The sequence below is a fragment of the Pseudocercospora fijiensis genome, assembly GCF_000340215.1.
Source record: "Pseudocercospora fijiensis CIRAD86 unplaced genomic scaffold MYCFIscaffold_4, whole genome shotgun sequence".
Lineage (NCBI taxonomy): Eukaryota > Fungi > Ascomycota > Dothideomycetes > Mycosphaerellales > Mycosphaerellaceae > Pseudocercospora > Pseudocercospora fijiensis.
Window position 1 is genome coordinate 4,874,505 of NW_006921535.1, and position 27,168 is coordinate 4,901,672.

At 41.6% G+C, this 27,168-nt stretch overlaps 2 protein-coding genes across 2 annotated transcripts; one reads left to right on the plus strand and one right to left on the minus strand.

Moving 5' to 3' along the window:
- Nucleotides 1–13,308: 13,308 nt before the first annotated feature.
- On the plus strand, nt 13,309–23,966 carry MYCFIDRAFT_174939 (uncharacterized protein; the record flags this gene model as incomplete). The annotated part of the gene is made up of 9 exons (XM_007928518.1): nt 13,309–13,332; nt 22,945–22,971; nt 23,024–23,090; nt 23,129–23,300; nt 23,336–23,432; nt 23,467–23,594; nt 23,623–23,718; nt 23,756–23,893; nt 23,921–23,966. 9 exons carry the CDS (start codon nt 13,309–13,311, stop codon nt 23,964–23,966), a joined length of 795 nt encoding a protein of 264 aa, XP_007926709.1.
- A 28-nt stretch (nt 23,967–23,994) lies between these two features.
- On the minus strand, nt 23,995–25,771 carry MYCFIDRAFT_174940 (uncharacterized protein; the record flags this gene model as incomplete). Its single annotated transcript, XM_007928519.1, has 10 exons — nt 23,995–24,241; nt 24,283–24,347; nt 24,382–24,413; nt 24,439–24,510; nt 24,575–24,668; nt 24,706–24,850; nt 24,877–25,046; nt 25,102–25,133; nt 25,194–25,239; nt 25,286–25,771. The coding sequence occupies 10 exons, from the start codon at nt 25,769–25,771 to the stop codon at nt 23,995–23,997; spliced, it is 1,389 nt and encodes a 462-aa protein (XP_007926710.1).
- Nucleotides 25,772–27,168: the final 1,397 nt, after the last annotated feature.

Genomic DNA, 27,168 nt, shown 5'->3' on the forward strand with positions numbered 1-27,168 from the left:
TTAGATCGACCTTACGCCTATATTTACAATAGCTAGTATACCTGTTCTAGAGAATGCACTAAGTCTAAAAACGCTTGTTCTTACTAGGGAAGCTGTTAAGCAAAAGCACTATTAGTATTTCGTTTCTAAAATCGAACGAGTAATTAATTACTATAGTCCTACCGAAGTAGGGGGCTGCTTTGCGAATCGGTATTATTAAGCAATATACGAGCTATAGACCATTAGACGCTCTCTACCGAGTGCGGTATACTAGATTATAGATACAAGAGATCTAAGAATGCTTATACTAATCGGAGTAGTTAGGGAATTAGTTATAGAAGGCCCGACGCTTGCTCGGGGCTATTTAAAGAACCTATAGAAGACTAATATATTATTCTTCGTCTACTCTAGTTAGGGACTACTAGTAATAAAACGACGATTCTATCGTACTAGGGATCTTATTCGATACTAGGAAGATAGGATAATTGATTTTGTCGGACGCCGAGACTTATTATAAGCTAATATTAGTATGAATTCGCTAAGACCCTCTACTAATAGGATACGGTAGGGTTAAGATTCGAGGTTAAAGGGTAGAGCTTAGAGAGATCGAATATTATATATCTTCCCTTCCCGGTATTTAAATATCCTTAGTCGTACTACCCTTAAGGGGCGTATATAAAGACCGTCTTATAGCTATCTTTAAGCCTATTACGAAACGCAATAACACAAAGAACGCGTATAGGCTACCTCTTATACTGCTATCGGACGATTAAGCTAGCCTATTATTCGTCGACTCTACTAATTACTTAAGGAATCGACTTCCTACGTATATAATACCTTCTATATAGCTTCTAGTCTCCTATATTCCTTTAACCGAATGTAAGAAGATTAATCGACAAAAGGTGCTCTATTAGATTAATTATTTGCCTACTTCCTTATAACTAAGAGCAATCGAAGGTAAGAACTAAGTTTTAAAGTACGATACCTTAGCCCTAGCTATTACTAGAAAGGTAGCAGCGATTGTTGCCCCTTAATATTAGTATATTCGACTCCCTTTAGAAGCTCGAAACATTGCTTTAGAAGCTACTAGGATAGATTCTATAAAGGTTATTACATTAGCGAAATAGATTAAACGAGAGTACGGAGTTAAGCTCTCGGTTTAATTAATAATAGAACTAGGTATAACCGTAGAATCTTTAGCCCGGATTATCGAGGCCTCTAAAAGCCGCCGACTACCTAAGCTTTAACGGGATTTAGTCTAGAAAGCGAGCTTCCTAAAAGAGTTAGAAATACTTTCTAAGAGCGTTTTAGATGCCTAGCCTCTATTAACTAGTAGCCGCTTAGGAACTCGTACAAATGTAAATAGTATGCTACTTATAGGATATATAGGATTCCTTAGAATTACAATCCTATCCTATCTACTACGTAATGCAGATATCGAGACGGTGTTTGCTATTATACGGTATAAGAATCTATAAGACGGTCTCGCGCGTGTTTTGTCTACCGCCGAGAAGATAGAACTGCCGTATATAAAGAATAACTACCGTCTAGAGATCTAGCTAGGAGATATTAGTTAAGTTAATCTAGGATTATACAGCTCGTATTAGGACACGCTAGCAAGTTACTAGAGTCCCGATAACGCTATAATTTACTACGGAGCCTTAGTACGTTAGAACAAGGCATACTAAGTACTAAGAGCTATAAATGTTATATCGACTGCTTAGCTTTTACGCTTAATCGCAGCTCGTACTATACTATGTCGCTTTTTATATATATCTAGAGGCTAAGACCTTACGATAGATACTTCTAATCCCGAGGATACTCTACTCTCTATAGTTAGTTATCGTTCTACGGGATATTTATAAACTAAGCTTATATCTAAGCTTTTAACGAGACGAACTATATAAGGCTTAGAAGGACAGATATATATAATAAAGGTAGTAAAGCTAAGCTACATTATTAGGGATGTAATAAACGGAGTAACGAGCCCTAACGACTATATCTAGAGACTAACTAGAAGCGTGCTCGAGCTTCGTGCCTATAACGGTAGCGTATCGAATAGTTAGCTTTATATTACGGATATAACGAGAGTAGCAAAAGTTATTTGCGACCTATGCTAGTAGCAATCTAACGATACCGATATAACTATTAAAGTTCTAGACGGAACTAGCTACGAGCTTCGTTCGATAAGCTCCGAAGAATAGTAGTCGCTACTTATATCTTATATAGACCGTATCGGGCTAGAAAAATGTCTTTAGGCTTTATAAGACATCCTTACTATAGAAGACGGCGAGCTTATTTCGATAAAAACTACCCTAATAGCGGAGATACTTACGAGGTCGACGTAAGTCGCTAAAGCGATATAGAGCAACCTACGATTTCTTCGAAACAGAGTACGAATCTTTAACTCGGCGCATTTGCGGACTTCTAGGCTCTAATATTGCTTAATAAAGCCTTTAGGCGACATCTAATTTATAGGATTGCAATAAATACTACTAAACTTATATATTACTTTATTAACTAGCGGCATCTACGGTAGGCCTTTAGACTTACGAAGTACTTAATATATTGCTAGTTAATATTTAGACACTCTTATACACGATCTACGCATTTAATATCTAGATTAAGTAGCTCTATAAATGTAATTAATGCCGAGGGTCGTTATATCGCGTTAAAAGCTCTTTTACCGTCGTGAATTTAATATTACTAAAGAATTTCTTCCTCTAACGAAGCGTCTTCTCGTAAGGACAAGCTCCTAACCTAGTAATTATTATCTTATCTACACTTGCGAGAATAAGCTTCTCCTTATTCTCTAGCGTTAGCGGTAGTAGTTAATCCCGACGAATGTCTTCTATCGATCGATACGACTTAGGTAAAGGTTTGCCTACCTCGGTTTTAGTCGAGCTCGGTTAGAAGGTGCTGTATTATATACCGTAAAAGTCTTCTATTAGGACGACTATTTCGTTCAAATTAGCCTACTGCCCGTAGACAAAGGTCGTAGGCTCCTAGAACAAGGATTAATTAGGTAGTTACTACGGAAAGATTATACTAACCTATTATAGTATATATAGAAGTGCGATAAGAGACTTAGCTATATCTTTAGCGCTTGTAAAAGACTGTACCTGTTCTCTACTACCTCTAATATAGACTTTCTATCTATTTAAGTCGATTAGAAACTCGTCTAATATAGGAGGTATATAGGTTTTATCCTTAGTTAAGAAGTACTCTATTAGCTAGCAGTTATTTAAGATAGTCTATTCTACGACCTTTTCTTTAAAGAGTATCGATCGGAACGGCACCCTCGTAGTCTGAAATATGCTTAGATATAGCGGATAGTTATCGATATTGCCCGCAAACTCGGAGGGGATAAACCGTTTGTATTTCTTTAACTACCGACAAGCTTCTAAAAACGCGTAGTAGACATCGATAAAAGTCTAACCCGGGCTGTTATTAAATAATATAAGAGCGATAGCTTTAATATCGTTTAAGGTCTAAATAACGGACTATATACTATAGTTACTCGTACGAAGGTCGATATCTCGCTTAGCGAAGAATACTATTTTCTTAGACTGTCCGACTAAATAGTTAGGATAGGTTCTATACGGTAACTTTGTCTATACTTAAATCTTACCTATCGTAAGATAATAGCAAATCGGTACCGACTATCTAAGATTAATTCGTCGTATACGTACTTTCTAAGTATACCTACTAATAGACCCTGCAGTGGTTCGGTTTCCGAACTACCAAACGTATATAGTTTGGTTTCTTGGCGGCGAACTAGCTCCCTAGTTCCGGTTTAGTTTTTTCGAACTATATAGATTCCTAGTTTGAACTAGAGACTGTATTAGTTTTACTACAAGGACACTCTTATTCGACTGCCGGCTACGATTGCCGGCTATAATAGTAACTCTGTTACATTTACTACGCTCTTTTGCCGTTGCTAGGGCGTAGTTGCCGTTGCTAGGGCGTAGTTGCCGTTGCTAGGGCGTAGTTTTGCTACAAGGACACTCTTATTCGACTGCCGGCTACGATTGCCGGCTATAATAGTTACTAGGTTGTATTTACTACGCTTTATTACCGTTGCTAGGGCGTAGTTGCCGTTGCTAGGGCGTAGTTGCCGTTGCTAGGGCGTAGTTGCTGTTGCCGGGGCATAGTTACTATAGTTACGAAAGCTTACCTATATAACGTTACGTAGGCGGCAACAATTAGGGCTTCGCGATATTCTTATACTTTCAACTTCTTCCTCTATACCTATACCGATAATAACTACTATACGCTACGCCCCCGCCCCTTTCCCTTACAATAGCAAGAGAGAAGCGCGCCGCGCGCTAAATAGAAGATAGAACTAAAGACCGCGAGTTTGTTTTACCTAAGCGTCTAACTAAAAAGCGCAAGACTAAAAAGGAGTACTCTACGAAGAAGAATTCCGTACGAGACCGCGAGAGAAAGGACAAGATAGATAAGGATAAAAGAGCTAAAGATAAGAGAAGAAAGGCGCGGAATAAGGCATTCTATCGATAGCTAGCGCCTATAGAAAAAAGTGAAGGTTAGAATAAGAAGACAACCTAAGAGAAGGCTAAGAGGAGGAAAGAATTGCGGCTAGTTTTCGAGCGTAAAGTTCTAGTAGCGTAAGTCAATCTAGCTAGCGGCCGTAGCTAGTAGCTATAGCCGGCAGCCGTAGCCGGTAGCTATAGCCGGTATATTTTTCTTTAACACGTTAACTAATAGTATTTAGACCTGTAGCCGCTACCTCTATCGATACGACCGATAGTAACGGAGATATTTAGATAGCCGAGAACAACAATGCTAGAGTTTAGGATGCCGCGATAGAGCTTAATACTGCGAATAAAGGAACTAAAAAAAGCGAGGAGATACTATACGTCGATCTAGTAATAGGTGCAGTCTTAGGGCCTAACGCTATAGACGATAAGCGCTAGGAGTAGATCGAGTATAGTTAAAGAGACGAGATACTAGTAAAGGGCTAAGGCATAAGTCCTATTAATCTAGAAAATCATAGTCAAAGCTACTACGAAAAGCTAGCAAGGATTAGAATCGAGACTAGTCGTCTTTATATCCTCGATATAGAGTAGAAGTTTCTTTATTAGTATTAGAGCGAAGCCTTTGCGTCTATAAAGGTAAAGTAGCTTGCGATTAATGCGATCGGGGCTAGGTATCTAGGGACGGCAGAAGTATTACTATAGGAGGAAGGGGTATAGGTAATTATTCTATACTCGGCATATATAGCCGGCGTTCGTAGCCGGTAGATACTAATAGTTAAATAGAAAGCGTTTCTCGAAGGCAGAGTGCTACTGCTATATAAAATCTTTACTAAGGCAGAGAGGGCTTGTATCCGGAATCTAAGCTACTAGTAGGATAGGTTAGCGTTAGAATTCTCTAAATCTCTATATAAGCCTCCGAAGGATTACCTATTTCAGCGATACGGCTTTATCTCGACTACTCCGTAGGTACCCGAAGAAGCTCGAGCGCTCTTTAAGGTCTTTACTAAGAAGCGGAAGGAGTTCGAGGATTAGGATTAGTTAATAGAGCTATTAGTTAGTCTTAGGTTTCGTAGTTAGACTCGGCCTAAGCATTTGCTTGTCGAGTGTCTTATACTAAAAGAGGATAGATTAAGACTAAAAACGAGCTTAGATTCGTTAGGTATAGTAGCTCGGTTCCGTTAGTAGGAGAGAGCCGCCGTATAGAAGGCAAAATTCAGGTAGTTAGGGTAGCTAGGAAAGAAATTCTAGTGGTTAGGCTAGCTAGGGTAGCTAGGAAAAAAAATCTAGTAGTTAGGTAGCTAGGAAACAAAAAAAAAGGTAGCTAGCTATTTACTACCTAGCTATTCCTAACGATACGATGCTATAAAAGAAAGGGTGTTTCTCTATAGCTGCTAGTATACATCTACTACTCCTAAGTCCTTACCTTACCGTACGAAACCTTAAAACATGCCGACCGACATTGTATATATACTAGGCGCTATACTAGGAAGGGTAACAACGAGACGACAGTCGAAATAGTCTAGTATACGAACGAGATTGCGACAACGTCGAGAGGAGGTCGTATACTTACCTTCGAGCCTATCGAGTCCTAGACTACGATTAGGGCTAGATTCATCCTCTCCGAATCCTAGTAGTAGGAATTTATTATAGGGTACTACTACCTAGTCCTTACCTTTACGGAGTCTAAGCAGAAGGTTATTCGGAGACATAAGAACATCGAGTATTAACCCGGAAATCTTCGAAAAGGCTAGCTAGGCGTATCTTTAGAAACCCGAGTATATAGAGCAGTTTAATTAATAGGTCTATAAGATATAGTTCCCTTTATACTTACGTTCGAAGGAGTGTAAACTCCGGAAGTACTCGATGCGATAGAGGAGTAAGGAGCGAACGGACACATTCTAGAAGTTCTTTATAGAGGGGGCATTGCACCGTTATACGACTTCTCGACTCAAAGGTTAACTAGTAATTGTCTGCAACTTCTACGGTTTAATCTTAAAATACCCGAAACTAGGGGATAGGAACTTATCGCCTACGAACTATCTCTATTCTAAACGGTATCGGGAATCTTAAGAAGAGAGGAGAGTTAATATAGATACAGCGTTCTAGAAAGAGGTATGTCTTCTAAAATGCCGGCTATAGCTGCCGGCTATAGCTACCGGCTATAGATTCCGGCTACCTAAATCAACCGTAGAGATCTAGCTAATTATTATAGGCTACGCTTAAGGAAGCTCTAGGATTGAAGGCTACCGATTTCTCCCCCGAAGACTTCAAGCAACTAGCAAACGAAATGCTAGCTATAAACGGTCTTCCGGAAGACTTCTACGAAAGGGAGTCTATATAGAAGACATACCTATATCTTACAAACTACCCTCCCCTATTTCTCGGCGCGACAACCTAGCGTATTATATTCGAAAAGAACAAAGAGGCTGCGTTAGACGACATTCGGGAGATCCTCCGTAATACTCGCCGAGTAGCTATTACTATCGATAGCTAGTTAAGCCGGACTATAAGAGCCTCCTTCCTCTCGATTATACTATACTTTATTAATTCGGATTAGAAACTCTAGGAACTTATAATCGGATTCCCTAAAATTCTAGGTTCCTATACTAGTAAGGACATAGCGAAGCTTGTCTATACGGCAATAGATAGGGTTAGCGTAATAACGAAACTAATCTCGATTACTACGGACAACGCTAGTAATAATCGAACATTATATAAGGCGTTATATATACAATTTACTCGTATATGTCTTTAAAATTACTAATTGTATCGATAGGGTCGAGTACGTAGAGGAGATTGTAGGGTCTATAATCTAGCTTAATCTTCCGAATGTTAAGCTCGCTACGATTCCGGATACGTACGACAATACGCACGATAATAACGATGAAGAGGAGCCTATTAATAGCCCTAGCCCTATTGAATCGGAGCCGACGTCGTTACTAGTTGCATCCCTATAGAAGTTTCCCTACCTCGCTTATATAGTTCAAATCGCGATCCGAGCCCTCTTTAAGACGCTTAAAATTGCACTATTAAACGACGACTAATAGAAGATCCTAGATAAGGATAAAGCAAAGTCGAAAGTCGAGAAACTTATTATAGTAATAAGACGGGATAAGGCAGAGAGCCTCGCTCTCGTTTTGTATAAGGTATAACTTTTGTCCGTAGCCGGCACCTATAGCCGGCAACCTAGTATAGTTCTAACTCTTTTTCTCTAGCTTCGTCGTCTAGCAATATATACGAACTCGAGCTTATAGAGATATAACCGATTCGAGGCTATTTAAAAGAACCTAATCGAGCGCCCTAAAACCGATACCTAGAATATCGCATAGAATAAGCGATAGCAAAAGCGGCCTCCTTAGCGCCTACTCCGTTTTACCTAAGACGTTAAGACCCGGTTCGATTCGACTTTCTATATAGTTACGAGGGGATATACTTTACGTACTGCTCTCGAGATCTATTAGAGTTCCGAGGGTATTAAGTAGCTCGGCCTTACCGCCGCCGAATAGCGCTAAGCAGAGTATCTCGTCGATATTAGTAAGCATTACGCGAAGGTTACTACTACGATTAGAAGAACCCGAGGACCGACGATCTACCTTGTCTTTACGTACTATAACTAGCTCTTTAACGAGCTCGAGGAAACCGTAGCTAAGCTAGCTAAGAAGAGCGTTCCCTAGAAAGTAGCTATAACGAAAGCTATAGACACCTCCTATACTAAGTTGTATAAATATTACAGTGCTACCTTTAACTCGTTCGGGGATATCTATAGCGTTGCGTACTTGCTTAACCCGGTAGAAAAGGATATATACTAGTAGAGGCCGGAATAGAAGGCGGACGAGGTATAGCCGAAGCATTACTAGACTATTCTAGAAAAGATGTTCTACGAGCGTCGGAAAGAAACTAGTCTAAATGCAGCTCCTATAAAGAAAAAGAAGGTTTAGAAGGCTCCGACATTATACCTGTTTCGTAGGTAGGAAGTAGAGGCAGAAGAGGAAGCAACTACTAAAGTAAATAAAGAAGAGTTTAATCTCTATCGGCGCGCGAGTAAGTATAAACCCGTAGGCTTAGAAAGAGGGCTAATAATCTCTAGATCTTACCGGTCTTCTAGACGAATTCGGAGACGATATTCTCGCTATATAGCAGCGGTTAGAGCCTAAGTTTCTAACGATAGCGTCGGTCGCTCGGGACGTCCTCGCTATCCCGAGCGCAGGCATAGGCTATAAGAGGTCTTTTAGTATCGCTCGTTACTAGGGCCGCTTTAATCGAATATACTCGCCTACTACCTTCGAATCTATTATAGTATTCCGATACTATCTCCTCTACTAGAATCGCTAAGGTAGGTTACTAAAGATTATACTAAAGGAGTTAATCGAGGAATTAGAAAACCTTAAGATCGAAGAAACCTAGGAGCGCGAAGAGAATGCGAAATTTAGTCTAAGCGAAACCCTAATTAGCGATAACGAAGAGGAAGAGGGCGGAGGTAGAAGGCGATACTAGGTCGAGAAGCGGAAACGTATATAGGCTTAGAGCAGCTTTAAGGAGACGAAGCGTTTACGTATAAGGTAATATAGCCGGCGTATATAGCCGGTATATGTCCGAAATGTGTTTCGAATTCCTAGGACCCAAACAGACTAGTTGCTATAGCAACCGACCCCGCTTACCTACGGACTATTTCTAATTCTCTATTCGCTCTTCCTCTCCTTCTTCCCTTTCCCTATATTCTTAAAGACAAACATACCTTAAGGATTCGGCTCTTCGGGCCTTCCTAAGCCGGCTACCTCCCCTTCCTTAAGCTACTATCCTTTATTCGAATCTAACGATAACCTAATAAGGCGGTTTAATAGAAGACTATTTGTTCTAGAAGGTAAGAAGCATTAATGTCTCCTTACGATTATATGCTTATTAATTTTCTAGGTCCTACCGATATGCCCTCGTCGCCTAAACGCGTAGATAAATATCTTTAGAGGCTAAAGGGCAAGGGTAAAGCAAGCTAAGCATAGGGAGACCGTAGCGAGAACGAGATATCGGAAGAGTAAGGCTCTCCGTAGTATATACGAAGGAAGGGGGTTCCTCGGAAAACAGTACCGAAAAACAAGAAGGCTATAGGTAGACAGGAGAAGGCTAAAAAGAGTAGGCGGACGAAGACTATCGCGAAGAAAAGTTATCTTTCTATTAAAAGAAAGGGAATAAGGCAGGACTCGACGATAAAGAAGCGGCGCTTTAAACTAGGTACTATTACCCTTCGCTAGATCCGGCTTTTCTAAAACAAAAGAGGGACCGAGCTTTTAATCCCTAAGACTCCCTTCTAGCGACTCGTCTAAGAAATTACATTAGATTTTCGGTCTAGTATACGATTTACGGCTAAGGCGATTAGTACTCTTTAGGAAGCTACGGAGGCATTTCTCGTAACCGAGCTTAAGCTTTTAAACCTCCTTGCTATCTATACGAAGCGGGTTACTCTTTAAAATAAAGATATATAGCTTCTAGCTAAAATTCGGCGTCGGTTTATAGCGGATTAGTTAGAAATTGTATTTAGTCGTTAGATTAACCTAGGAGGAGGCCTATTTTCGCATCCTTTTGCCGGCTATAGGTGCCGGCTATATTTCTGATTTTATCTCCGCGCCGTCCCTAAATCTAAGGTACGAAGTAGAAACCTAGCGCTCTATATTCACCCGGCTATTATAGAGACGAGCTACATTTAGATTAGTTTCTTCGTATATCGCGACCTAGCGGGTAGTAAGCGAAAGGGCGATAGAACGTTTATAATACGTCTCTATTTAGACCCAAAATATAAAGGTCCTAAGGAGCCCTAGTATCCTAACTATAAGGAGATTCTTTAGTATTAGCACTTTAATCCTCTATACTGCGAGGCAGATAGTAAGCCTACGAGAGAGAAACTTTAACGAGAAATTCTCTATAATACGTAGCGCTATTGTATAGCTATAGATGCGTACTAAGTCCGGCAACTCGAAGAAGAATTAAGACAGCGTATTAGCGACCGAGGAAGAGATCGATAGTATACTAGTAGAGTCGAGGTCTTATAAGCGAAGCATAAGATAATATAGGCTCTTAGTCGTATAGAGTAACGTACTATATAAATAACTAGGCGTACTACTCTTATTCACTTACGACCTATATCCTAGGATACTCTTCTCGTACTTTTTATACTCTTTTCTAATACCTTACCTATAAGCGCTCCGCGACAACCGAGTGAATATAAGCTATAGGGTTTCCGCTCGGTACCTTAGCCTCCGAGATAGGGCGGAGTTAAATTTAGAGCGATAGCCGGCACTCGTAGCCGGCATATAGAGACGGTAGTAGGCCTTTTCCTACTAAATGACTAGCTTGTTTAGTATAGCCTACCTAATATTTCTTATATTTACTAGCAATAGGCCTAGGTTACTTATAAGATTACTATAGCTAGTAAAGGCATTACTAAAGAATATCTATACTATAGTAAGATACTATTATCACGCCGGCTATTTATTAAAAGGAGGCTTTCGCCTATTACTATGCCGGCTATATATGCCGGCTATATTTTAAAGTCTCCCGTACCTACCTTTTTTAGCCGTGCCTGCCTTTTTTAGCCGTGCCTGCCTTCTTTCCTTGCTCTAACGTTACTATAATATAGGCTTGCGCGAAGCTTACTCTATTGCCTAGCGATACCGCGATATTACCGCTATATTTAACCTTCGTATCGATACCTATACCTCTACGCTCTATATCTACTACCTCCGCAATACCCTCGCTCCGCGCGCGCCTTCGTATACCTTCGTAACGCACTTTTTTCCTCAATTCGACGACTTTTATAATAGCGAGTCTACTTAACTAAGTTACGACGCCTCGTAAGAAGGGACCTAGTGCTTCTGCGGGTCGCAATAAGACCGGAAATAGTAGAACGAGTATAGTACATTAACGTAAGAGGGCTGCTACTACTGCCGCTAGCTCCGGTGCTAGAAAGGGCGTCGCGAGTAAGGCTCCGCGTAAGACAACGGCGGGCAAGGCTCTACGCAAGACGACAACTAGCGCTTCTACTACTAGTAGCAATCGTGCGAAGCGTCGATAGCGCCTAGGAAGTAAGTCCTATTTATAGCCGGTAGCGTAGCCGGCAGCGTAGCCGGTAGCGTAGCCGGTATTCTTACTGTCTTTTTACTAATCCTTCTTTAGCCGTAGCCCTCCGTAAGATTCGGTAGTATTAGAAGAGTTCTTAGCTCCTAATCCGCAAAACTCCTTTCTAACGACTTATTCGCGAAATTGCCTAGGATTATAGAACGGACCTTCGCTTCTAAGCCTCCGCGATAGGCGCCCTTTAAGAGGCTATAGAAGCCTACCTAGTTCGTATCTTCGAATGTATATTTCTCTTCTACCTCTTTTCGGACTATACTAATACTATTTTAGCGGTTAACCTTATAGCTATCTACGCGAAGCGTATAACGATTATAGATAAGGATTTCAAAGCACTCGATTAGATTCTAAAAGGCTAGAATGTCTACATTCGAGACGGTGCTAGGTAGGATAGATGTTCTAGTAGAAAGGATGTTCGTAGTATTATCTGTAAGCTTTTCTATATACGAAATAAGCCGCTATTATACGGCGCTACATACCGCGCTCTAAATACTCTCTAAGCATATATACATAGTATAGTATGCTTTATTAGCCGTACGGAATAGAAGTCTCCTAAAATCCCGTTAGTACTAAGGAGTAAAAAGGCCGGCTACGCTGCCGGCCACGCTACCGGCTACGCTACTAGCTACGCTGCTAGGTTTTTCAAAGAACTAAAAGAAGATAGACATTCCGGTTGATTTGTATTAGTTTAGATTTTTATAAAAAGAAAACAGGGAAAAATAAGGAAGGTTAAAGAGCCTAATAGTTATAGTTTTAGGCACTATCCCTGTTTTCTAGAGCATATTATACACCTGCCTTCGCAACTCTACCTAATACTCCCTCTAAATATCCTTATACTCTACCTACTAAAAATTTAACTAGGTACCTAGACCTGTAGCTGCCTCTATATCTTTTACTATCTTCTATAGGTTAAAGGCCTCTTCTATAGCAGCCTCTACCTCCTTATACAATACGAAGTCACTACCTGCCCTACCCTTTATATCTCCTAAATAACTAAGAGTTCCAAGGAACGAACTAGCATTCGGCCTTAGTATAGCGAGTGACTAGTAGAACGTTCTATAGAGCTGCCTCATAGCTCTTTTATATACTATGCCGATATCGAGGGAGGAGCTATTTTAGTACTTAATGTTGTCGAATAGTTCGGTAGGAAAGTGCATAAACTTCTAAGGAGGAGACTCCTAGGGAAATCGATAAGTTCTGCCTAGATCTAGATAAGACATTCTGCTAAGCAGTTAGGGAATTGAACCGTAAACGAAAGGATAAAATTCATACCTAAGGAGTACAGTTTCCGAACTAAACTATAATGCCTTGTATATATATATGTGTGCTTTTAATTAGTTAGTGCCCTTAGCTGATTGTCTATAGATTTAAGGTTATATAAGTACCTTTATACAACTACGTAGCCTAAGTAGGATTCGAAAATTCTATAAGTACTAAGGACTAAAAATGCCGGCTACGCTGCCGGCTACACTGCTAAGTCTTACAAAGGGCTTGCTTAAAGCTACGTATACATTCGTACACTTCTTAAAAACCGATAAATTATATGGTTCGAACCAGCTACTTATATAGTTGCTTAGCAAACCAACCTAAACCAAACCAGAGTTTCGGCTTAGTAAACCAAACCAAACCAACCCGAACTACTACGGGGTCTACCTACTAAAGCTAAAGCAATTGTCTCTCGAGCGTCTTCCGCTATAGCTAGTTTGCGATGTTTTTCCGAGCAAAGTATCTTGTCTACGAAACTAATAGTTAGCGCAGATATTACTTAATTCAGACCGCCTCGGTTAGTTAATATTTACTTTAATCACTTTATTAATAATAGACCTAAAGCCTTAAGATGCTCTTAGATCTATCCGATAGGCTACGAGCCGTTACCCTAGGATTTGAAAGGTATCTTCCTATTACGGTCTACTATATAAGACTAAATCTAAGGCTATCGAGTTAGGAAAGAGGTCGATACGTCCTTATATAGCTGTCGTTCGCGTAGTATTATCTTGTTATATCCTACTTATCCCGCCTAGGTAATCCTAGAGAGAGATCGCGGAAGTACCTTCTATTTTACCGGGTCCTCGGTTTCTATCGTAGCGATACGCTCTTTAGCTAGGTCGATTGCGGAGAATATACTAAAATACGTACCCTTAGAGTTTAGGATAAATACATCCTTAGAATGTTTAGTAGCGAATCTCCTAACGTAATATAAATGCTCGCTAATTATTTAGCCTTACTCTAAACTTAAAACTATCGCGGGTTTTAGTACTAGGACGTTAATTAAATGTTATACTAGGGCTATATAGGAGTCGATAGACCTAGATTCTAGGATCTAATAGCAGACAATGTAATAACGAAGATCGTATTAAAAAAGCGAGCGTATAGACTCTCTATAACTAGCGACTATATCGACTAATAATACCGATTTTGTCCTAGAGAATATCTTCGGCGTTAATAGGAAGGTATAGCCGGTCTACTATAACTCGACTAAGTGTACTTAGTCCTCTTGCTAACTTGTAACGGTACTTTAGATTGCAGTCGTTATAGGCGGTAGGTCTAGTCTCGGCCTTATAGCTATATAGGTACTATAAGACTCCTTATAAATACAAAATTAATTAATTAGCTACTACTAATAGAATAAACCGTAGCGCTATTAACGGATATACTATATATATTATTAGCCGAATAGAGGCTAAGCTCTAACGAGCTGCTGCTATATACGGGTATAGAATTAAAGGTTCTATCGTTCTACTCGTCGGTAATATTTTATAGAAAGACGAAATTCGGTTAGCTTTTGCCTTATATCTGTAATTTGAATTCTTGCTTATAACTAATAATCCGAAAGCCGACTAGTAAATAAGATTGCTAAGAGAGAGCAATATATCGATATTCTTATTAATAATACTAGGATATATAGTAATCGACAAATGTACGAAGGTATTAATACGGACGAGTTTAAGTTAAACTTATTCGATGCGGCAAATACTACCTTCTAGAACTATACCGACGTATATACTACTAACGTAGCTATATATTGTTTCGTTGCTACGGCATTTCTGCCGCTTTTGTAGCGAGCAAGCAACGTACGACTAGGTAGTATAGCTAGTTCAATTATTAATAGACTATCTATTAATAGACTAATTAAAGAGTCCTTAGGTCGATTCGCGACGAACTCTACTAAATCTACGATAATCTATTTAACGAAGATACTAGCTATCGAAATTGCGAATTGTTAGCTAAATATCCGAGTTAATTCGATAGCGCTAGGACTATTCCCGAGCGAGATTACAGCTAGATCTAGCGACGAGTGCGGCAAATCGACCTAACCGGCTAGTATATATAGTAAAATCTTTATAGGGCGTCCCGGAAATAATATTGATTTTATAGGAGCAGTTTTGTTTACTGCTTCTAATTAATGTATTTATAGACAGATTATCGCTTTAGATAGAGGATATCTAGTTAAGTACGGAACTCTCTATACTTAAGATCCTCGTATTAATACTATTCGAAGGGCGTCTTATTATAAACTTTCTCTTCCGGCCGCGTTAAAGGAATTCTTATATTTTTAACGCTACCTATAAATCGTAATATAAACATCCCTACGTAGCCGTAAAGGACCGCAAGAACTAATATTATAAAGCCCTAGTCGAGCTTTCGATATAGCACTCCGGCTAAAGTTAGGCCTAGCGCCGCGGCTATACTAAGGCCTATATTAAACGCGGCGAATGTTTAGGCGAATACACTATACTTAAAGACGTCTAGGTATCGTATAGCTAGCTCGTCCGATTCGTAGGCGATATTAGCAACTAATAGAGAGAGCACTAGTATAAGTCTAAGCCCGACTAGAGTTAGAAGGCTATATAGTAGAACGTTTTCGAATATCCGATCGTTCTCGATTATCGCTAGTAGTAATAGACTATATATTGTAAGTACGAATCCTACTAGTACTATTCGCTATAGACTAATTCGATTAGAAGCCGCGCTAGCGACGCCGCTTAGCAAGGAAGGCGCTACAAGTGCTAAGAATATCGTTCCTATAGATAAAGCGCTCTAGGAAAAAGTCCTCTTTACTATAAGGGGGAGTATCGTATTAAAACTAGTAATAATAGCGGTATAGATAAAGCTACCGAAGAGAGCCGTACGAAGCCGCTTCGAGCTAAGAACGAGAGCTATAACTAGGAATTTGCTACGAGGCCGATATAATATCCTCGAGGATTAATCCTATACGCTCGACGGGCTTATTTAGGAACCGTCGAACGCCTACTATAGTAGTAAGATCCGCGTATATTCTACTTCGTTAACGTAATATCGACGAGGGTCCGCAATTAGAAGGCGTAGGCTCGTTACAAGTCTAATTAAGACAAAAATAACGTAGAAAATAGCAAAGTATCCTCCTCTATCGTATAATACCCTACCGGTAGATAGTAATATAATAAGACTTATACTAAGACTACTAAAGGCAACGCTAATCTAAGCCCCTCGCGCGGACTTGTCGAGAAGCTTAACAATTATACTAATCGTACTAATATAGATAATACTTGCGCTAGCACCCTATAAGGTACGCGTAATAAGTAATATCTAGATAGTGCGGCTAAAGCATATTACTAGCGTTCTAGCGAGAGCGAGAGTCTAAGCAACGAAGTAGGGGCCTCTTATAGACCTTAAGCGGGTATAGAGCTATCTTATAAGAGGAGAGCATACGGCGTTAACAACTCTAAAGATAGCTAGTATACTAGCAATCTAGAATTCGACTTATCGATAATAAGCGCGAATACTAAGAGTAGACTAATATGCTTAATACCTACTATCTTGTTTAGCGACGTTATACCGATTAACGAGAGAGTATAGTAGAATTAGTACGACGTAGGATTATTATTAGTATAGGAAATTTAAAGAGTTTAGCTTATATGCCTATAAAACTATATAGAGAGCTATCTATAAAGGTTGCTATATATACGGTTACTCTAATTAGCCTCGGCGAGGACCTCTAGGATAGAGATATAATCTAGGAACTAGAAAGGTAGAGGTTGCAAGTTAGACCTTACTATTAGATTTTCTCGATTCGAGGCAAGATAGCGAGACGGACATTAATTAAAGTTAGGCTTAAAGGGGTCGAGAAGAAGGTAGCTCCTAATAGTTAATAGGCTGTCCGTTTATTTCCCCTATCTCGGTAGAACTACGTACCGGGTAAGTAATATACTATCGCCGTTTAATTTCTCTTATTAAAGATTTAAGTTAGACGGGGTAGCTAACTATACCTTCTTTTAAAGTTTCGGCGGTACTATTATGCCCTATAGAAGAGCCCCCGCGCGACTATCTTATCTAATAGGAGAAGCAGATTATGCCTGTATTTAGTAGAGAATATAGCTTATATTATATAAGGTTCTAGAGAAGCTTGTCGTTTCTATAGTAGGGAACCCTAGGACAAGATACCCTAGTTATTCTAATAGCTAGACTTTAAGTCTTTATTAATAGCTAGAGCTCTGCGGCTTTACGTATTATATTTCGGTACTATTCTATAGCTTATAATATCCGTAGTCGAAGATACTCTAAGCGTAGATACGGCCGACGATAGTATATCTTAGGAAACGATAGATATACTTACCGACGTTTAAGGTAGCGCGTAGGCTAGCTCCGCGGATAAAGTATCGATAGCTAGACTTAGGTACAAGCAAGGTAAGTAGACGTACTATAGTCTCTTGCCTAAATGTGCTAGACGACCTCTTACTAAAACTCTATATAATAGAGTTAAAACGTAGCCTAGGCCTTTTCGAGAGCTAGGCTGCAATATTCTTAGTATTACGGCCCCTAAATGTTAAGCTCGTCGTAAGTTACACCTTAGCTAACAAGTCGTAGTATATGAATTTGTCTCTAGCATACTAATCCTATTTAGCTAGGTAATAATTAAGGGTAGACTATAAGGTATATTAACTTCGTAGACCTTCGTAAGTATAGTGTCCTATACCGTTGCATTTTCCCTATTAGAAATCGCGAGAGATATCCTAGTAGCTAGCGGAATATATATTTAGACGTACTATTATAGAGGTTAGCGTTAGGGCCCGTTACTAGCCTAGATAATAGCGGTATATTCTAATACTGCAATCCGAGACGTTATAACTAATAATAATAATAGACTAGTAGTAGTAGTAGCCCGCGTAGGTACTCGCAGTCCTAGGAACATAGTATAGCGTAACTAACTTTCTTATCTCGGCTCTCTAAATTAACTACTAAGATATAACATTCCTCGGGAAGGTATAGCTTATAGTTCTCCTTATCCTAGCTAGCCTAGTAATCGCCTTTATACCGACTACTATAAGCTAAAGGTTGCTAATACTATATTTCCGCCTTGCTATCGGTATTTTCGGTATTTTGCTCGTAGTCTTATAGATATTACTACCGCTTACTATATAGGACAGGTTTCGATCTACCGACTTCGTTCTAGAAACTTTCTATAATAGTATTAGCTCTAATCCCTCGATCCGCGTTCTAGACTAGTACTATAGATTTATTAGCCTACTATTTAGCGGTTAGGAGTTCGGAGGCTACGATGCCTCCGTACTACTATCTAAAGAAACTCAATTTGCCTCGAAGACTATAGTAAGAGGTATACTACTCTCTATAGCGTCTACGGTACTACTATCCCTACCGACCCTAGTCTTAGTCCTCTTCTCTATATAAGATTTCGACGCCTTAATCGCATCCTAATATACGAATAGGTAGGTAGAATTTCTAGTTTAAACGGTAGGTACTCGTATAGCAAGTACCGTATTATTATTAAACTAGATCGATTGTACGTATACTATAATAGCATATATACTATTAGCGTAGCGAGTTATATACGTCCTTGCTAGGGACAATATCCTACTAGGATTGCGTACGCTACGACGTATTACTACGGGCGCGACGGTTCCGATAAATATAACTTTACTAGTTCTCTCGATAGCGATCGCAGTTAGCTTTCTCGTACTACGCTTAGCGGTAGCTTTTAGAGCAGTTACGGCGGCTACCGTAGTCTACTAGAGTATAGCCTACCTAATTGTTTTAACTAGGCGTTATACTATTAGGTAGTCGGAAGCTTAACGTATTCGGGATAGGTCGTAGCTATCGAGGTTAGCGGGATCTATTAGTATCGCCTAGCTTGTATTTCTCTCGGTCGTACTAATACTTCTATAAGAGATCCCTATTACTTTAACGGACTTCAATTATGCCCTAATCTGCCTTATAGTTATCGGTAGTGTTTCTAGTATTACTTAGGCGCTACCCGGTCCTTTCGGTGCTCGGAATTAGTTCTAAGGTCCTAAGATGCGATAGTAGTCGCTTTAAAGCCCCCTCGATTACTATAGATAGTCTTTACTTAAAAACCTAGTTAGAGGTTAATAGGCAGTTAGCGAGGCGGTAAAGCGTCTCGTACGTATAAGTATTCTTCGTAAGACATTACCTCCCGCCGAGCGTATATTATGCTTCCGTTTTAGAATATAACATCCTAATAAAGACTCGCCTTAGTAGTAACGTATGCCTATGCCTAGACATATATTAGCGCTATTTCGATCGCTATAATAGTTTATTAATTAACCTTAAATAGTTCCCTCTAGTAGCAAGTTTATACGGCTAGTATAAGGTATCGATCTCGAAAGGTAGTAGCGGCATTGTCGGCGATATTCTTCCCCTATAAAGATCCGTTTACTAATCTCTCTACGATACCGGGAAGCTACTTCTATTCTCGATCGTATAGTACGTAGTTTTATTCCGAGCTACTAGATTTCAAAAGGTAGTAGAAAGATATAACGTATCTTAGTAGGTAAATAACTACCGTCGAGTAATAGCTAAGTAGATAGGCGAGCCTACTAGAGTAGCTAATACCTTCCGTATATACTACAAACTTATACTTATAGAGGTTAGAGATCGAGATACGATTCTTTATAGTTTTAGCATTATATATATCCTCTACTACCTCTTACTATTATATAGATATTAGTATATATTAAGCGGGAGAGGATCTATACTAGTACTAACTACGTCTAACTAGTCCTAGCCCTAGCTCTACTAAATTAACCTAAGTCGAAGATCTATATTAAATCTCGTTATACTACGCTATATAAGCTTTAGGATCTTTAAATCGTAGTCGTTATACTTGTCGAGTATCTAGCGTTAGAAATTGCCGTATATACTAGCGACTCGTAGATAAGCCTATAAATACAAGATTAGTATATACTTAGGAGTATAGGATAATAGGACGTCTACCTAGAAGCCGAAGTCTAGAATAAGCTAGGCCTGCTCTATAACCTCGTCTATAGTGTCTCTACTAAAGCTCTAGATAGTATAGTTGTCTCCGGTAAGCCTAATATTGTCTTAGACCTTAATACTAAATTCGATGTTTAGGACCGGCTCTCGCGATCCTATTATAGCTCTCTAAATACTATATAGTATAGCAATCTTACGTTCTTTCTAGTAGTAATTAAAAGTTAGATTATATACCTTAATAATATACAGTATACCCTCCTAGATTATAGCCTATAAGCTACTATTTATACTCTATCTCTCGAAATCCTAGTTCTATAATACTAGCCTCTTCTACGGTCCTAACTTTTCCGTCTAGAAGACACGTAAGCGTAGTATCTCTTAGAAGAGACCTAGAAAGGCTTCGTAGTATTAGTGCGAGGTAAAAGTATAGTTATTACGATCGCGCTTTGTATTCTACTCCCCTTACCTCGTCTATCGCTAGTAGAAAGTAGGTAGAGTCTATCTCTACTTAGACCTCTAGCGAGAAGAATTGGTAGTGCTAGCACGTAACAGCTGTTTTGGGCTTAGACTTACGGGTTACTTATCCGAACAGCTAATTAAAACACTACCTAAGAATTCTTCCTACTAGAGGTCTAACAGCAAACCGCTCTATTTTAGTCTTCCGATGCGCTCGATAGTAGTAGCCTGCTCTACGCCGAGTCGATTAAGTAGCACGATCTATATAGTAACTATCCCGGTTAGGAGGGTGAATCCCTAGAATACAAGGCTCTTGCCCTCTCCTATACGAGCGATTATTAGAACGTCTGCTTAGCTATAGATAAGCGCATATAGGCATTCGATCTGCGCCTCTATTAGCTAATATTCTTCGCCTAGATGTAACATATCGAGGATCTTTACTAAACCGGCGATAATGATGTCGCGCTATATAGGCTCTACTTCTAGGTGTTAGCCGGCTTCCTATACTGTTTCTTATACGAAAGCAAGGCTCTCGGTCTTAATATTAGCGTATCTTCTCTTAAAATAGTCGAGGAATCGATTACGTCTTCCTAGAAGTAGTGTTAGTTTCTTAATGCTAAAGTCGGGGCGCTTACGGTTAATAGCTGCACGGCCTAGCAGCGCTGCCTAGTAATGAACTAGTCGAGCGGACTTAATAGCCGCGTTTAGCGCCTTCTCCTCGTTACGCCTCTTACGGCGCTACTTTTAGCTTGTTATCGTATACGGTGTGTTCGGGTTTGCAGATTGAATAGACTAGAGGTACTATAGGTTAGAGAGACTACGTAACAAAGAACAAACGCGAAGAGGCGAGTATATACCCTAGAAACGCGTAATGCACGCGAAGTCCGTACGGCTTGCTTATAGAAGTAAAGGACGACAATGCGATAATAAGGAATCGAGATATAGCGAAGCAGACACTTAGAGGTTCTAGAGCGCACTAGAAAGGTAGATTCCCGTAGTTGTCTAAGTATTATATAGCGTTTCTTCATCTATAGGTATATAGGTTAGGTAGGCTCTATAGCTAGCACATCGAGAGTGTCTACATTTACTAGCTATAACATTCGTATTGCTCGATTTATTTTTATACAAATAACGGGGTAGGAAAATTTATTATATTACCTAGGAACCGTCCTATGCATTTACTATAGTTAGAGTCGTAGTTGTTAAGCTATAAATCTATCTTTGTAAAGGTAGTAGTACTAGACCTCTATAGCACTACCCGCTCCTAGCGGTTTGCTATTAGGCGCTTCGCTTAAGAGGAGGAACGACGCTATACCTAATGTAGTATAGTGCTGTTACGTGCATCCGAATTCCTTACTTACATAGCATATACTCCTCTTAACGAAGCGCCTGAATAGAGGTAGGGTAGAGTTAGTAGTCGAATATAAATATAACGAGCAAAGCTAAGCTACCGTAAGCGTAGATAGGAAAGCTTAAGAATAAGGCTAACTGCTACGATAGTAGCGATAATACGAATCTACGATATTGCTAGTATAGACCGCGATATTTTAGGTTCTAGAGGTCGATACTAGGTAACGTAGCTTATATATTAGTCGAGGGAGGTATTAAACATTAGCTAGGAATAGCCGGTCTAGCAGCTAGCCGTAAAGAGTAACATTACAGAACTAGGATCCCGGAACGCTTATCTATTAGTATAGAGCTGCCCTATAGCTTGCTTGTAACGTGCCGTGTTTTAAGCTTTCTATATTATCTCGATAATAGCGCTAGCGGTGCTTTCGAAACTACGTAGAGTCGTATTTTTCGTATCGTCTCTAATGCTTATTATCCTAGTCTTTCGATCTCTCCGGTAAGATACTAATAACTATAGGCGGCGACTATAATTGTATATTAATAATCTAGTAGGTTCAACTCCGTCGAACGTTCTTATATATATTTATATAATATCTTAGGTACGCTAAGACTAACACAAAAGTCTGCGGCAATATCTCCGCTATATACGATATAGCCTAGCTTCCGTAAGACAGTCCTAATTAGTGTCTTACCTACTAGGCATATACTAAATAAGACTCAACTTAGAATACCGGAGATCCTAGGGACAGATTGCATTCCTACTACTAATCGTCTCGGGCCGTTTAATTACTATAGTACGGCACCGTCTCCTCGTTACCTACTGTAGGACACTATTAACTAGAAATAGCTCTAGGCTAAGTGCCGTATAAAGAATTTTATAGACGTTAATCTATCTATACTACTACGGCGGCTTCGTATACTAACTCCTAGTCTAGAAGAAGCACTCGAGGTAAGCGACCGAGACTTCTTAACTACTAGACGAATAGTAGTAGTGTTACGAGGATAGGATAATTTTAGCTAGACTAAGTATAAGCTAGCCTAGATACGTAGTCTTATCGCGGAACTAGCCTTAGATACTAGAGGTAAATACGAGGTCTTTATCCTTGTCGATATATATAATCCCTACCTTGACTTGTTCGACGCTTAGATATATACTAATATACTAGAGCGCACGGTCCCGAAAGAGTTCCGCGACCTAGCCCTACTGTACAGTGAGCAATTACTCCGCGCGTAGTACCCTAAAGTTAGTCATTACAACTCGAGAAATCAGACGTACTAGGCTCTCCAAATCTTTAGTTTCACATTCCAGGAGTACGACTTCGTGTGGCAGCTTGAAGTGGATGTAAGATTTACTAGTTATACGGCATCAATGCTTACAAATGCTGCAGAGTAGGCCGAACGACAGCCACGGAAGAATCTTTGGGAGAGAAACGCTCGTTGGTACATACATGAGCTGTGGAACAACAATTACTCTACCTTCTTGGCATAGGTAGACGCAGACATTCCTAACGGCCAAGGCATTTGGGGCCCTCACCAAGATGCCTATCTCTACGTCAAACCGCAAGGCCCTCTTTCCCCAGCTCGCAACGCTACGCAATGGGGTGTAGGGGAGTCTCTAGACCTGATTACACTTGCTCCGATTGTAGATCCTGTAGGCCCGGATTGGTTATATGAAGATATTGTATACGGGTTTGAACCAGTAACCATGTTTCCAAGACGCATGGCTATGATCAGCATAACACGAACTTCCCGGCGCCTACTGCGATTGATATCTCTGAGGCAGCGGACGGTTGGGTCGTGGGTCGTTAGCGAGTCTACAGCGGAGACGTAGTGCCTTTTACATGGCCTGAAAGCCGTATATGTCCCACACCAAATTACGTTTACGCCCGATGCCGACATCTATTCCGTAGAGGAATTTGACAAGCTGCTGCACAGAGGGTCACCATCGAATTTTGGCAGGTGGTTTGCATTCCAGTTTTCTGTGGAGTGAAAGCACGTTACTTCCCGACTTCCGCTGGCTGAAGGCAAGCTATTTTTACATAGCAGGAAAGGCGTCAAAGCTGTGGCAAGAGTACACCAATGGGTCCTGCTCTCATGCGTTGATATTGCATCCTGTGAAGGAGGACTGATCCCATGGCTGATTATCCCAGCTTCATGGAGACGATTACCCGTGGGTTGTTGGCCTCGCTGAGGCAGTGGATGTTGCTTCGAGTGGATGCGTCAACGAGGCCAGGACCAGCAGTGCCTGTTGTTTTGCAGTGGAATGAAAATTGAAAGAATCCGAGCGACCTGATTTCCGGCGAACAAAACTCGTTGTGGCCGCGGTATTAGCGTGTGAAGGTTCATCCTCGTAAAGCTTTCAACACTGTATCACGAGGCTTCGTGTTAGGGAGAGGGAAGGTATCAGTTTAGAACGGCTTGTATGAGGTGGAAGAAATTGCGTTGATACTGTAAGAATGTACAGCGCGATACGCGTGCTTAGATCATAGCGTTCGCTGAGAGCAGTAGCTTCGTCACAAGCGGTCGTGATATGTGCACTGATAATATTCGATCCTGAATCTTGCAAGTTCATCGTGTTATTGAATCCTTGCAGGTTGGCTTCGCGGCTTCGCGGCGTCGTCGGGAGTGCTTATATATTTTCCAATACACGTTATCATACTCTGCCCTCCTATCTCGTGTGACGCTCTCCGCCGTGTGAACGTATGAGAAGAACTACGTTGATGGCTGACCTCGGTGTCTTCAAGACATGAACTGCTGGTATTGTAGGAATGAGGTTACCTGGGGCCATTGTTGGCTATCGAACGCGTGAGACCATCCGCAGGATCGAGCTCGGGAGCCGGTAATTCAGCCAGATTGTACGTAACAAGTTGCGAATCTTGAGGAAGTCGTAGTCAACAGGAATCGTCTAAAGTGGCTACGACCTGCCGCTCGTTAAAGACTGACAAGAATGATAGCTTTGGGAAGTTCGAACAGTAAGACGATCACAGCCAGTTGGGCATTCAGGGGATTAAGCCTTAATTGAGCTCGACCGGACTATTTGAAAGCCAGTCTTGGAACATTCGGAACATACTGTACGCTCCGACTCCCTGGGAAAGATCTGACGCCACAGGGAGACGACAGCTCCACGCCTATGCATCGTATCCTTCCCATATAAGAAGATCTTGTTGTAAACGTAGCCCTTTCCGTAGCTATTCTCTTCCTGCTGCTCGTACGAGCTGCGACCGAGTGGGCTCTGCACCACGTTGCTCTGCTTTGACCGTGTCGGTGTTGACTGGCTGCAGCACTACCGTAATGCTCGGGCGAGGCTCCGGTGTGCCCGGTCCCAATTTCTATCCAAGCCGTTGCACTATCTTTGTAGGCCTTCGTTCCTGTCCCAAGTCGGCAAAGACTTCTTCTATCTAAGCCTTTGCGCTATCTTTGTAGGCCGTTGTTCCCATTGCTTTCCCTCGGTTTTCTAGCAATTTACCCAAATCGCTAGGCAATCCTGCCAGTCAACTGCTCAATTTGTCGACGACAGTTACTAATCTAGACAGCGACTTAGGCAATGTGCTAGAAAACCGAGGGAAACCAATGGGAACAACGGCCTACAGATATGGTACAAAGGCTTGGACAGAAGGTTTCTTTACCGACCTAGGGGTTGTAGAGGGCACGGGCGTGCGGGGTGGAATCGGCGGGCGGGACAGCGGGAGTCTAGACAGCTCTGCAGGGAGAGACTCGAGAAGACACGTTGCTGAGGCCATTGCGCGCGTGGAAGAGGTACCACCAACGAACGAGGCCGATTGTAGGAGCCTACGGTTGGGTGTCGGGCGGGTGTCGTTATTCTCCTTACCAGAGCTGCCCGTCAGACCAGTGCTCTCTCGATCGCTCATCAAGTCCGTTGCGGTCACGCTGGCGCCAGTCCGGCGCTCCTGCAGTGCCTTTGGGGCTGGTGGCGTGTCTGAAGCATTCGTCGAGACTGAGCACTTTCTCGGTTGAGACGGCGCGATAGCATGCGCTCGTGGCTCTGGCCGCGGCTCCGAGGAGGCTATGGATGCAAAGGTAGAAGTCGGAGACAGGTAAGAATGGGAGAGTGTCGTGTAGATTCGTGAAGTGTCGGATGCGATCCTGCGAAGACCTGCGTCGGGCACGTAGGGCATATATCTGCTTCACGCGTGCCTGCGGCGTACGCAATGCGCCATGTCGACAAGCTCTGACGTCGCTGCAATCGTGCGCTCTCGCCCAACAAATGCACCCTGCGCGAGCTCCTTCGTAATGTCGCAGGCTGCGCGGAAGCGTCTCGTCGTACCCATCTCCCACGTCTCACCGCGTCGTTCGAGGACGTCGAGAGGCCGCAGACGTGTTACAGCCGTGCAGCATGCCCCGGCCGACCGATGCCGTCCGCGCGCACCACGCCGTCGCCCATCCATTCGACCACAGCGTCCGATCCAGTCGCAGGAAGAGCCCATCGCTCGGCCATTGGTGCCCCCGCTGCAGTCTGTTCGAGCTCTTGAAGGTCCGCTGCCAGAGGTCGTCATCGAAGATGGGAGATCCTACTACCTAGAGCCATCAGAGGAAGGATGGCGGATGGCTCGAGCAGGAAGATCGGTTGATCAGGGCATCGCAGCGAGAGGGGTGCGAGGCAGGCGTGCCTGTCTGCGGATGCGTCGAGTGACGGTGTCGGTAGAGGAGAGAAGAGAAGAAAGAGAAAGCGTGCAGTTGGGAATGTTTTCGCGCGGCGAGGCCAGGAGGCACATTCCAGTCCATGTCGGTGGGTGGGTGAAAGTCCGGCCGACTCCTCGCGTAACGCGTCCTCGCCACTTCCCCGAGCCCCAGCTACCCGCCCGAGCCCCAGTGATACAGTGGATTATGGAATCCGCTGTTCCTAACAAAATCGCGTGGGGAAGCGATTTCCGGATCCCCGCAACTACTACCGACCGGGCAACCACTACTGCTAGCCATGAAGCTAAAGTTTGTTAGCAAATCAGTAGTATAGCAAAATTCAAGGTGTTGTTAGTTGCTATCTACTTAGGTCTAAGCGGGTTACGACCTGCAGCCTTATAACTACGCGAGGCTATATATACTAGCTTATACTAGTCTCTAGTCTGCTAGCTAGCCTGTTGCTGCATATAATACTACTGCTAAGTAAACTAATAGTGCTGCTACTAAGTGAACTAATAGTGCTATTGCTATAGCACCTAGTAATAAAGTGGCCGTCCTATTAGCTGTATAAGTGACTATTATTGTTATTGTTGCTAGTGTTGCTAAGCAGCCTGTCGTTGCTGCTGTTCAAATAACGCCGCCTACTATCGGCTATGTTTAATCTATTACTAAGTGCGCTGTTCTTTACGCGCTCGAAGGTTATTAAGCTCTTGCCGTAGAAGGTCTAGCTTAGAAGGAGGTTATAGTTATAGTTTAACCGGAAGTGATGGCTCTTAACGTAGATTATAGCACTCGAAGCTAGAAGGGTAGTAGGTAGAGCTATATAGTCGATTAGCCTTCTAGTAAGGATACTGTTAAGTACGGCATTGGCTCTTTACGCACTTATAGTGCTTAA